Here is a 13,704-nt window from a genome sequence, read left to right on the forward strand (position 1 = left end):
GGGAACCTCCGGATTACCAGATGACTGCTCTACCTCCCGAGCCACATGAAATAATTGTCTCTTTTCAGCACCTCACATTTAGATTCCACCAAACACAATGCATTGGACATGAGGCAACGCTGAATACAATTAGAACCATATTCATATACCGTTTCAGATAAGGAGTATTGATACAGCTCAAATCATAGTTTGACTTGTTGGTAAAACGGGTCACAGATCAGCACCTCTATTTGCAGCACTAGTGCTTTTAAGTTGGATACAACTACGTCGAGCCCAGAGGGATTTATGATCGTTCATGAACATGGGTCACAGTGCCATTCTTAAGATAACGACAATAATAAAAACACTGAAACGCATCATCATAGAAATATTTTGAATATGTCCACAGTTTGAGTGTGGATCCGATCCTGCAAAAAAAAATTTACACGCATATCTGCTGAGCTTGGCAAAGTCAAGCAAAAGAAACAATAAAATACATGGAATCTAAAGACCTATACATAAATTTCAAATGACACCAGCAAAATTACTGACTATACTTAACAGGGTTGTGGTCGTTTCATTTTCAATTAAACCAATTACAGTTCCATCAAAATGATGAAACTGGATGCAAGAACATTCCATGAAATTAAAAGCTTGTCAGCTCAAGACAATTCTGATCCCAACTTAGTCAAACTGAATGGGAGTTGTTCTCACCAATAATACCACACAAGTGACACACTGTACCATTTGGCCAGGCCACCTGTTTCAAAAGGCAGTTTCGTGGCAGTGATGTCTCAACTGAGATAATTGCCTAAGAAAATAATGAACAACTTTTTCTACATTTCACCATTTCACCCCTAGTATTGTGCCATGAACAGCCGTTTCCAGAGGAGCTGTTCCGCTAGGTCAATCAATGCACAAAGTTAGCGATGCCAAGAAACATTTCAAGCAGATCCCAAGTGTTTATTTTTTATTGCAAAATATCATACAGTGTCCAGAGTAAAGCAATGTAGAGGTTTTGAACCTGGGGGTGTGGCCAAATGGAAATGTCACTTCTGCGTTGTGGCACCTACAGTACATTGTGTTCTGTCAGCATGATGAGGACATCCTGTCATAGAAAACACACCGTGGTGCACTCTATGTAACATGTAACACCAAGGCAGCGCAAATCCACAAGTAACTGGATTTCAAGTGAACTCCTATGATCAGTGTATTCATATGACACCTACTGTAACACCAGCTCTCCACACACAGCAGCCAGGCATTAGAATCAAACAAATAAACAAGATGTGCATCATGTCCTGCACTGATCATTAGAGATGTCCGCGAAAAGGAGAGAAAAAACAACCCCCACTTTTGTAACGGTGTTCACTGGGTACTAGCAGGCACTTCACGCTCGGCACCTTCCACCCTCCGACGGCCTCCTACACCGCATTCTTATCCATTCCGCCACCTGAAAAGGATCCAATTCAGGTGGTGAAGTGGACATATTTAACTTAGAGTTGAATTTACACCATTGTAAGGTTTCAACCTTGCTACACGCACCACTATAAACTCACTCCACACTCCACGGCGACCCCAACTAGAGAGCCGGGCTCAACCATATTATCTGAGTTCACGGCGGCACTTGTAATGGTGGTTAGGCCTAACAAAAATAATGGTTGGTTTCAGGTTGCCGACCGACCCTGCCGATTTAGGTGCGACCCAATATATTTTATGAGTTTAAAAAAAAAATTATATATTAAAAAAAAAAAAAATCATTTTTTTTTTTTTTTTTTTTTAGAATAAAGTTTCATAGAAATCTTAGTCAAACATTTAGTATTATGGATATTAAACATGCTGGCAGAGTACATGCATCCATGTTGTTGTGAACATTTTAACCCTTTCACTGCCACACGACAGCCGGTTAACCCTTTCACTGTGACAATACAGAAGGTTAGCCCTTTACTATCACACAACCGACGGCGATGCTCCATCATTAGCATCATTAGCTCCGCATCCGCGGAGCTAATGATGCTAATGATGGAGCATCGCCGTCGGTTGTGTGATAGTAAAGGGCTAACCTTCTGTCGTGTGGCAGTGAAAGGGTTAATTAAATAAAGAAATTCCCTATCCATAGTCGCCGTGGGAAAGAATAAAAAAAAAAAAAAAAAAAAAAAATCCCTACCTACCCATGGCCAAACTGACAACCAACCTGAAACCAACTATTATTTTTGTTAGGCCTAGGTACTAGCAGGCACTTTGCTCTCTGCGCCTGTCCTCTGACAGCCTCGACCGTGAACCCTCCGCACAATGTGAACCACGCAGTCTTATCCATTCCACTACCTGAAAAGGATCCAATTCAGACCGGCAAAGTGGACATCTTTAACTTAGGAGTGAGTGTGTACACCAACAATCAACAAAACAACCCTAGTTCAAATACTGTACAGCTGAGGGAGCAGAAACGGGGGAAAGAGGTGAGTCTGGCAGAATGGCACACACGATGCCAGAATGGCAGGGCGTGGCATCGTGTGTGAGAGTACTGTACAAGCACCAGAAGCAATAACTGGCAGGGTTTCCTGATAGGACCAGCAGAGCAAGGCGGCAACGCTCAAGTGTCTCTGCATCTGTTTCGCCACCTAATCTGGTGAAGTATTGAGAAGAGTGTTGGGATGGAGGTGCTGTTGAGACCGGGGAGTGACCTTTGACCCCCGGGAGGCTCTGCTTCCAACTTTGTGCGAGGCTCTAGCAGTTGGATTCCTTCTCATCCACGGGGAAGTAGCCGTCCTTGGTCGGGGGCGCTTTCTGACGGAGGCTCTTGCCGTCGGCAGCGAAGATAGCTAGCAGCTTCTCCTGCTCCTTCTTGGACTTGGGTAAGTCATCGGAGGGGGTGGTCAGGAGAGTAAGGCGCTATGCAAAGGCAAGGAGACAGAGGGAAGAGAATCAGAGCGAAATGGTGAAAAACCTTTGAGGTGTGCTGCTTTGTTTGTAACAGGCTGAAAGTGTTTATGGCGATTGTACAACAAGAGTGGAAGCAGAGCATTTTGTGAATCTAGTCCTCCTGGGCTCCCCTACTGTGCAATCAGCATTTCCTGTGATTCCCAACTGGCAGGATTTGGACATTCAGATGCTTTGCACAGCAAGAGGCTAATGACATCAAACAAAGGCAGCCATCTTTGTGCACTCGGCCCAATTATTAAGTAAGAATGGGTATAGTTGCTAGCTTGTTGCCGGGAAGAACTGGATTTATTTATTCAACACTTACCTCTCTCAATGTCCCAGGGGTATAATAGAGTTTTATTGCCACCCCGAGAGGGATACAAAGCATGGAAGACAGGGCCAGGATCCAGCCCACACCGTAGCCCCACCATGGGTACACGTACTCATCGTTGTACTTCAGTGGGGTGTACTTGATCAAGGAGAAGGCGAAGGTCCCCTGGAGGGAGAAACAGACAGGGATGCCTTGTGTCATTTGTGGTTATTCACAAATTGAAATGCATTTACCAGTGGTGGAAAGTGCTTTACGTATGAGTATTTTCATTTTAGGGAACTTTATACTTTTACTCCACTACATTTATCTGAACCCATCAGTTACTACTAGTTACTTTGAAGCAAAATATTTTGCATAGAAAACATGGCAAAAGGGTATGAAGATTATATACTTTCACATTTGAAGCCTGTCAACTTCAAGAGGACGTAATCAGAGCAGCACAACTGAACCACTTTAACATAAACTATAGAGGTCAATGGATCAAGGATTGAATGCTCCCAAGCACTGGAATAAACAAACATCATGTAGAATGCATACTTTCAATAGGAAATATTATTATTCTTTATATATTTTTTACTTAAGTAGAATTTAAATGGAGGACTTTAGCTTTTACCAGAGTACTCATTTATCTTGGTATTTCTACTTTTACTTAAGTAAAGTGTGTACTTCTTTCACCACTGGCGTTTACAAGATGAACCACCAGGGGCTGCTCTCCTTTCATGGGAGTAGACATAGGATGTCATTGAGAGATACTGTAGGTGTGGAAAAGGAAGGTGACCCACAAAACAGGTAGCAGGAGTGAAAAACATCCAGCAGTATTTGATGACAGGGCCGGGGCGATAGCCGATCATGTCCTCTATGTTGTCATAGAAACGGTCCGCCCCTGTAAGCCGTGAAGGAGAAGGAGGACACACAGGAGACAGCCATCAATCAATAGCAAATAGCAATCATCTGTGTCAGACAGCGATGAAAACATTCATCCTCTGAGATGTCACTCTCCAGTAAACTGTGAAACTCCACAACCCCTGCTTAATAGATTATTACAGTTGATCTATTTTTTCGCTGTATATTTCATTTAGTGAATTAATGAACATGTGATTGACTAGTTCATTAATTAACCATCAAATAAACCATCAAAACCAAATAACATTGCATTCATTCCATGTTTGGCCTCACCAGTCTGCTGGTGAAACAGAGAGGGCCTTTTAATTTCGATGGATTAGATGCGTGCTGGAGGACAGTGGATGAGGATGAAAAGTGCTTATTGTATGTCGCCTGTGAACATAAAGGCTTTGTCTTGTTAATGCATGCATTCCCACATAGATTACTCACCATAAATCCAAGCAATGCAAACTGTCTCAAAAATAGCCACAAAGAGCAGGCACATCCCACTGGCTGCATAGTAGTCGAAGAGCTGGAAGATATACATGCCTCCCTGTGGAATGAGACATAGTATGTTTTACAGCCACATGGGGATGGTGGGACACCAGGAACTTTCACAAGTGGGTTAGAGATGAGATGGCATTCTCTCGTACTGGAAAGGTGAGGCTTTTAACTCATTACCTTCCAATATAGGATACTTTGAAGCCCCAGATTGAGAGTCTCGTTTCAGAAGATTTCTGAGGAAATATGATCCACATGAGCTTGGAAATATAAGGTTCTATCTACATTACGAGTAGATTTGAGATACTGAGCTTTAAGGTTTCCACATCCCATAGAACAAAACTATTGTAAACATTTACATTTTCTTCCTACTTAAATAAAAATGTACATAATATGAATCAAATCAAATAATACTGTCAAAGATAATAATAAATAATAATTTTCCAATACCTTATATGAATAACACACTTTTGCCCAAATGTCAGATAGAACTAGAATTATAATTAAATTCCAAGGTCACATCCATATGAATGAACATGGCCTTTGATTGGATGTACAGGGCCACAGACGAGTGTCAACAGGGGAGTTTAGTGGGTTGACACTGTGTTGGGAGTCTATCAGCCAGATGTCTTGGATACATGTTTACAATATACTCCTCTATACCCTGTGGGGGCATGGAGCACATGCTCGCCTTGAACCAGAACTATGTCCCCAAGGGCACAAGTTTATTCTTACACACTTCTAACTGGCCGTAGAACCCTACATTCTCTGTTTATTCTAACCCGCTCTCCAGTAGACCGAAGGTGATGCACCTGTCAATGCAATAGATTTGGTATGAGCATGACATCTCAAATCAACACCGGAGTTGGTTGACCTATGAATCACTGTACTGACTCTTTTAAATTAATTTCCTTATTTGTATGTCTTTTCTTTTCTTTTTTTCTTTATACATTTTTTTTTGTTGTAAACTGTTTATCTGTCTGTCACTTTGTTTTGATGTCTGTCGTCCTTTGTATTCCGTTCTGTGTTCCTAATGGAAAACGTTCAAGCACATATAATTTGTAAATGTTGTTTGCACTGAAAATTCAATAAACATATATATATATATATAACATTTAAAAAAGGATTCATTTTAAAAGGCCCATCCTTGATTCCATGAAGGGGAACCTCTGACAGTCTCCTCCAATTCCAGTTTTGTGACGTGACATGGAAGGTTAAAATGCCATGAATCACAAATGGACCTCAACCCAAAGGTTGGTGGATATATGGGAATATGCAGATGTGAGCCATCCTGCTTTTAACAGTAAAGTGGGAAAGGGTTAATTTACTTACATAGGTGCCACACAGTGGAACGATCTCGACATCAGTGTCAAACTGACAACCAATCTGAGGCCTTTTAAGCAGCAGATAAAAGCTGGAAAAGGTTCCCCTATAGAGGGTCATTAGAATAGAAAATAGGGAGCACATGTTGTTGTGTATGTACTGTAATGCAGTGGATGTTATTGCATGACTAGTGAGGCAGTGCTTCACCAGTAATATACAGAAAGAGTAATATACAGAAGGAAGAAAAAAAAAATTATTATTAATATATATATATATATTTTTAAATTGTTATTATTATCATCATCATCATCATCATCATCATCATCATCATCATCATCATCATCATCATCATCATCATCATCATCATCATCATCATTATTATTATTATCATCATTATTATTATTATTATTATTATTATTATTATTATTATTATTATTATTATTATTATTATTATTATTATTATTATTATTATTATTATTATTATTATTATTATTATTATTATTATTATTATTATTATTATTATTATTATTATTATTATTATTATTATTATTATTATTATTATTATTATTATTATTATTATTATTATTATTATTATTATTATTATTATTGTTATTGTTATTATTGTTATTATTATTATTATTGTTATTATAATTTTTTTTTTTTTTTTTTTTTTATAAATGTTTTCCTCTGTGAAAAAAACAATGCCAGTGAATATTTTTTTTCTTCAAAAATGTCCAAGTGACAGCTCTGAGCTCTCTGATCTGGCCTGATCCCATAACTGCAGTAATGGCCACAGATGTCAATCACTCAGTGCTAAAATAGGTGCACAGGTTGGGCTTAAGAATATAATTATCCAATCAAAATCGGGTATTTGAGTTTAAAAAAAGGCGGGTAGTGAGACTAAACCTCACTCATACATTTGAATGGGGCTTGAATGATTGACTGTTCTGACACTTTTTTTTACACCATTCAGAGAACACCATTTCCTATTTCCTATTTCTTGCTTTGAGAGGGCTTGGAGAGCCCAGCCCGCGTCTCTACATTTCGTAGCTCCATTTCTGCAGACCCCTCTCTGATTGGCCCACGCCTGTTTCTACACTGGTTAAGCTTAGGCACTCTTTCGAAGTTGGTTAAGGTTAGAGTTTGTCTTAGAGCATGGCGATAGAACGCCAGGTAGTTTGCAGGCTGTTCGACGCGGAAATGGGCAAAGACACAGCTCGTCACGCGATTGGGCAACAGTGGCCAATCAGAGAGGGGTCTGCAGAAATGGAGCTACGAAATGTAGAGACGCGCCCAGCCCAGTCAGTAACATTAGCAGTAGCACTGTAGGCTAAATGAAACTTTGCACCAAAGGACCGAAGTATAAATCAGCAACATGGAGAGGACTTATGCATCTGGATCAGAAAAAAAGTTGTGGATGAAAAAGTAAGTACAGTGTTTGTAAAAGCTTGTATGCTAACAGTAGCTAGCCAATTTGTTAGCTACCTTGCTTTAGCTTAGCTTATATTACATCGCAATGATGATCACCAAGCTAACTTACTGTACACAGTAGGGCTGGGCAATTAATCGAAACAAAATCGCGATATCGATTCATAGACCTATGCAATCTCATTTCTAAGTTATACTTTTTTTTTTTTTTTTTTTTTTTTAAACCTTTTAAATGATTTTATCTGGGTTGAACATGATTTGTGGAACTCCCTCTGGTGTTGTGGTCGTGGTATTCACTGACCTTTGGTAGTATTTCGACATGAACATGGGTATCTTAGTGGTGTAGTGTATCTTGTAGACCAGGCCCATTGCAAGTTGCTGTACTCTGTCGTCTACTCTAAGCCATCCTAGGTTGTCAAAGTGGGCAGGGGTGAGGTGCGTTTTAGGAGTAAGGTCAAGCAGTAGTCTGACCAGTTTGTTTTGTGATGTTTGTAATCTTGTTTTTAGTGCCTTTGAGGTGCTTTGGTACCATGAGGTGCAAGCATAGTCGTAGTACCCTTGAATGAGTTCTCCTGTTAGAGTCTTCAAGGTATTCTTGTTTACCAGAGAGGAGATCCGGTACAGGAATCTAGTTCGTTGGTTGACTTAGTTTTATTACATTTGATCCCATTTTGTCACAGGAAAGATTTGCCTCTAGGATGGAACCCAGGTAGGTAATTTCATCTTTCCTTTTAAGATAAGATAAGATATTCCTTTATTGATCCCCTTGGGGAAATTCAGGCATCATAGCAGCATGGGGGAAGGGGGGGGGGGGGGGGGTACAGGTAGTAAAAACAACACAAGCAGTGTAAACAAATAGGTCAATATAATTTACTATCTAACTAACTGAAATATATATTCACAGTATTCACAGTGTCACATAAGGTGCAGTATGCATAAGGTAGTGTTATAATTTACTATCTAACTAACTGAAATATACATTATTCATTATTCACAGTATCACAGTATCCAGATAAGGTGCAGTATGCATAAGGTAGTGTTATTGTCCTACTTGGGTTCCTATTAGTTCTAGGTCGATGTCTGGCAGCAGTCCCTGCCCACTGTTGTGGAGCCTGATGGCCGCTGGTATGAAGGACTGTCCGAGGCGGTTAGTTGAGTGTCAGGGGGGTATGAGTCTGTGGCTTCCTTGTCACCTTCACCTAATATGTTCTGATCTGGTCAGGTGCGCTGTCACCTAATATGTTTTGATCTGGTCAGGTGCGCTGTCACCTAATATGTTTTGATCTGGTCAGGTGCGCTGTCACCTAATATGTTTTGATCTGGTCAGGTGCGCTGTCACCTAATATGTTTTGATCTGGTCAGGTGAGCTGTCACCTAATATGTTTTGATCTGTGTCTGGTAGGGGTGTAACAGTACGCGGATATGTACTGTACCGCCTCAATGTGGTCCTCCGGTACAGTATGCGCTATGCACCGAACGATTGCAACGGTATTGTTCTGAAGGTCCAGATTAACACTGAAAATCTGCGTTTATTAATTTGTATAACTTATATATTGTTTATATATATAAGATATATATCTTTACGTCATCTGTTTGCCTAACAGTACTTATCATTCGCCTTATTGTATATGTCCCATTCTTAACGCCGTAGGCGCCAGGCGCGCGCCCCCTCTAGACATGTTTCAGAACATGTTCAGACATGCCCGGACAATCGAGAGAGCGCATTGATCTGTACAGGTGAACAGGCTGAGTCCACAGGGAACTAATATAGAGTGTGTGGGGAGAAGACGTGCAGCAGCAGCATTAACAGGAAAACTAACAGAGCGAGAGAGAAGACGTCTGGTGCAGTTGTACACAGACCGAGAGCAGTGTATCGTTATAGAGAGCCGTATGGCTAATTAGATACCACTATAATATTGTCAAGCCATTATTGGCACAGTATAGTGACTTGTGTAAGCGAAGTAACGTGGAGAGACTTATAGTTAAACCCAGCGACGTTCTGGACATAACTACTCATTGGAGACCGCCTGCGGGTTAGCTTCCAGTACAGACGGAGCTAACTAGCTATCATCTATGCCAACGGGCTTTTGGATTAATAGCTATTAACCCTGCCATCGGGCGCTAGGAATACAAGGACCGGTTCCGTACGAGACCCCTTCTCCCAGCGACAACAGGATTATCCCACCAGTCTACAGTTTCTCTGGAGCCGGAGCTCTAGAGAGAACCACCGTCTCCAGCCACCATCTTGCTTTTCCCTGTGGCGCCTCGCTTCGTCTCACTCCACTCAGAGCTCCACCGGTAGAGTATCCGTAGTATAGGAACTATCGTTACCGCTGACTTTGTTGCACTGACATTCTATTATTAAAAGAGAACCGTGATATATACTATGTATGTTGCTATGACTATTAAAATGCTTGTTCTACTTGTATCCCTGTCCCTGCGCCGTTAATAGAGTGTCCGCCATTTTGTGTACTTATACTGTCTGGCCATTAACATATTCTTTAGTAGTGGTTTAATCTAACATATCTCAATACAGTCAGGGTTGTGTAGCCCCTTAGCTACAGGCATGGAACCTTTTTTTGCTGAACTTAAATCCCCCCGGCCCTAATATAACGTGCACAACTAACCGGATGTTGTTTGTTCATCCCACGCAGCGCGCAGCTACACTGAACAAGAGCTGTAATTCAGCATAGCATATTAGCCTTAGTATGGCGAGTCAATACTAACTGACCAGCCAGAGCTAGAAGATGCTCCCACAACATTCAAGTCTCCCGTTTGGGATCATTTCGGATTCCCAGTTAACCACAGTAATGGACAAAGACAGGTGGATCGCACTAAAGCTACGTGCCGGCTAGCCCCTTTCGTGACTGTGATGCACACTTGTGATGCAAGCCTTGCATCACAGTCACGAAAGGGGCTACATTGCCGGCATTGTTCAACTTTATTGCAAACTTTATCACGCATTTGAAACGGCATCACCCTAATGTGAATATCACTGGTACACTGAAGAAGCAAACCCAGCTCCCCGTGGCATTCAAGCAGCATCTCGCTATTAATTCAGACCGGGTCAAAGCAATAACAAACGCCATATGTGTTTTTATAGCAGCAGATCTGCGACCATATTCAGTTGTCGAGAACACAGGGTTTAAGCACATGTTAAAAGTAATAGAGCCCCGCTACCTAGTTCCCTCTCGTCCGTATTTCAGCCAGCAAGTCATACCAGCTCTGTATAAACTAGCCCCTTTCGTGACTGTAGCAAGCCCTGCCCCTGTATTCAAGCAGGGCTTGCTCATGAAAGGGGCTCTGTATAAACAAGCACACGCTACAGTTGTCCAAGGCATCTGCTATATAATAATCTTCAGATTTACATTAAGTGGTATTAGTAGGTTACAGCAGTAAGCATTAGTTTGCTCAGTAAATTATGGCCAATTCGTTTTATATTGTTTAATACAGTTAAATAAATAAATAGATAAATGAAAAGCATATTCTTTTTACTGTACCGAAAATAATACCGAACCGTGACTTCAAAACCGAGGTACGTACCGAACCGTGGATTTTGTGTACCGTTACACCCCTAGTGTCTGGTTAGGTGTGCCGTCACGCGTCACCTAATATGTTTTCATCTGTCTGGTCAGGTGTACCGTCACCGAATATGTTTTTGCATCTGTGTCTGGTCAGGTGCGCCGTCACCGAATATGTCATTTTTTGCATCTGTGTCTGGTCAGGTGCGCCGTCACCTAATGTTAATATGTTTTCAAAAAATTTGGTCAGCAGCCGCCACTGCTGTAATGTCATATGTTTTTGTATTGTAATGTATCTTTAAGGTATTAACTGTTAATTGAATGAGGACCTCAATGCTAATAAGTCCCACGACTTTCTTGTGACATCCTCGATTTGCTGTAAATATGTTTTACTGCTTTTCAAAATAAATCAAATCAAATCAAATAAAAAAAATATGTTGCATTCCATGCTGTGACATTTGGGATGAAAATGGTCATAGATGCTGTCATGGATGTGTTGTATTAAGATGTTGTGTTAACACATGGTTTGTTGCTTTTCAACACACCGGAGACACATTTCAGATAAGGGCAGCACATCCTGTGTTTTTCTAACTAACACATCCTTCTTGAGAGCGTACATAGTACATAATACATTTACATTTAGTAATTTAGCTGACACTTTTATCCAAAGCAAAATTGTGTACAAGAAGTCAGCTGAAGGGGTACATCTCTGGCAGCTATGGGTAAGTGGTATTGTTCGTCTAGCAGTGTTGAACTTGAGTGCTCTGAGTGCATAGTAGTATAGACATACTATTAGCATAGTAGGTAGTAGTATAGGCATAGCATAGTAGCACAGTAGCATAGTAGGTAGTATAGGCATAGCATAGTAGCACAGTAGCATAGTAGATAGTAGTAGGCATAGCATAGTAGCACAGTAGCATAGTAGATAGTAGTATAGACATAGTAGCAAAGTACATAATAGTAAAAGACAGTAAGAAATTGTTTATTTAGTTTTTTTTATTCAGATATTGATTGAAGAAGTGTGTTTTTAGTCAACAGGGGTGGGTTTCAGCTGTGCTGACTGTGGTGGGGAAGTTCATTCCACCATAGTGGAATGTGGAAAGTACATAGAATATGGACACATAGAATAGAATAGAATAGAATAGAATAGAATAGAATAGAATAGAATAGAACAGAATAGAATAGAATAGAATAGAATAGAAGTACTTTATTTTATGTCCATAGTTATGTCCACAGTTTATGGACCTTTAACTATGTCCATAGTTTATCGACACTATTGTGGACAGTGACACACTGAACTATCTCACACTAAAGAGTTTTTCTATTGTGGACATGCTGAGACAGCTGACCTTGTCTCAAACTAAAGAGTGTTTCTATTGTGGACATGCTGAGACAGCTGACCTTGTCTCAAACTAAAGAGTGTTTCTATTGTGGACATGCTGAGACAGCTGAATAGTTTTTCGCTGTTCAGAGAATGCCAAGTGCAGAGTGTCAGAATGTTCAGAGCACCTTCATCTTGTCAGAGGATGATACAGGAAAGCCTAATATGGCATTTTGTCAATTCTGTCTGTTTCCATTGGCGTTCCACTTGCATTCCACTGTCAAACATATCTGCCCTAAACAGGAAGTAAACTAACCAGTGATACCTATAGGCTACTTGTATTATTTTTCCATAACATATTGAATAAATAATATTACATTATTGTTCCCCCCCATATATTTTAATATATTTAATAAATAAGTAAAAAATTATATAAATAAAAAAAAAAAATATTTTTTTATAATAAAATTTCACAGCATCTGTGCAGCCTTGTCTATTCACTGTGTCCATGGAAACAGCGTTGAACGCAGCCATAAAGGTATGGTTCCCTTACACAGAAAAGACATAGCACTATTAGCCCGTTTGCCTTTCTGATAACTACATAATCATTGCATAACTCAGCCAAGCTTAACTTTAGGTTATCAATGATACTCTATCTGTACACCGAATTCAACGTTATAGCCGCATTTTCTTTCAAACTAATTTGGTCGCGGATGCCCGGATTTGTTACAGACTTAGTCTCTCTCGGGTAGAGGTGTTTAGCAGGATGTGACGTACAGGCGTAGAGAGACATGAGGAGTGTGGGTCATGAAGTGAGGACGCGGTGACCCACCTCCGTCAGCATGATGAGGCCCAGGAGGAAGGAGACCACAGCCACGGCCAGGATGAACAGCTCCCTGCGGTTCTTACGCCGGAAGGTGGAGGGGTACATATCCACCATGGCCGTCACCAGGCTCTCCACACACACAAACTAACGGAGAGGGAGGCGAGATGATGTGTCATTAGGAGGAGCAGAACGTGTGTGTGGGGGCTGAATTGACTGAATTTATATAGTGCTTTTATCCAAAGCACTTTACAACTTACAGTATGCCTCACATTCACCCACTCACTCACTCACACAGGCAACCTGCTCATCAAGAGCAGCTAGGGGTTAAGTGTCTTGCTCAAGGACACTTCGACATGCTGCCGGGAGGAACTAGAATCGAACCGGGGACCTTCCGATTACCAGACGACCGCTCTACCTCCTGAGCCACTGTCGCCCCCAAGCAACAGATAGAAGAGTACAAATGGTTTCAACTTGACTTGTGTGTGTGTGTGTGTGTGTGTGTGTGTGTGTGTGTGTGTGTGTGTGTGTGTGTGTGTGTGTGTGTGTGTGTGTGTGTGTGTGTGTGTGTGTGTGTGTGTGTGTGTGTGTGTGTGTGTGTGTGTGTGTGTGTGTGTGTGTGTGTGTGTGTGTGTGTGTGTGTGTGTGTGTGTGTGTGTGTGTGTGTGTGTGTGTG

The 13,704-nt window shown here is 41.0% G+C and overlaps 1 protein-coding gene across 1 annotated transcript in view; it reads right to left on the bottom strand.

The window, feature by feature from the left end:
• Positions 1–2,703: 2,703 nt before the first annotated feature.
• The window catches only part of slc6a13 (solute carrier family 6 member 13), a gene marked incomplete at its 3' end in the record, with an annotated part of 34,253 nt that continues 23,252 nt past the window's right edge, over positions 2,704–13,704 (bottom strand). Inside the window, exons 10-14 of the mRNA XM_084334238.1 lie at positions 13,038–13,175; positions 4,562–4,664; positions 4,012–4,112; positions 3,224–3,394; positions 2,704–2,868 (exon numbers count right to left, since the gene is read on the bottom strand). Of these exons, the coding sequence (XP_084190364.1) occupies positions 2,704–2,868; positions 3,224–3,394; positions 4,012–4,112; positions 4,562–4,664; positions 13,038–13,175 (678 nt within the window). The remainder of the gene's footprint in view (positions 2,869–3,223; positions 3,395–4,011; positions 4,113–4,561; positions 4,665–13,037; positions 13,176–13,704) is intronic.

Source organism: Notolepis coatsorum (genome assembly GCF_963971535.1).
Source record: "Notolepis coatsorum genome assembly, chromosome: 18".
In the NCBI taxonomy this organism is placed as follows: Eukaryota; Metazoa; Chordata; class Actinopteri; order Aulopiformes; family Paralepididae; genus Notolepis; species Notolepis coatsorum.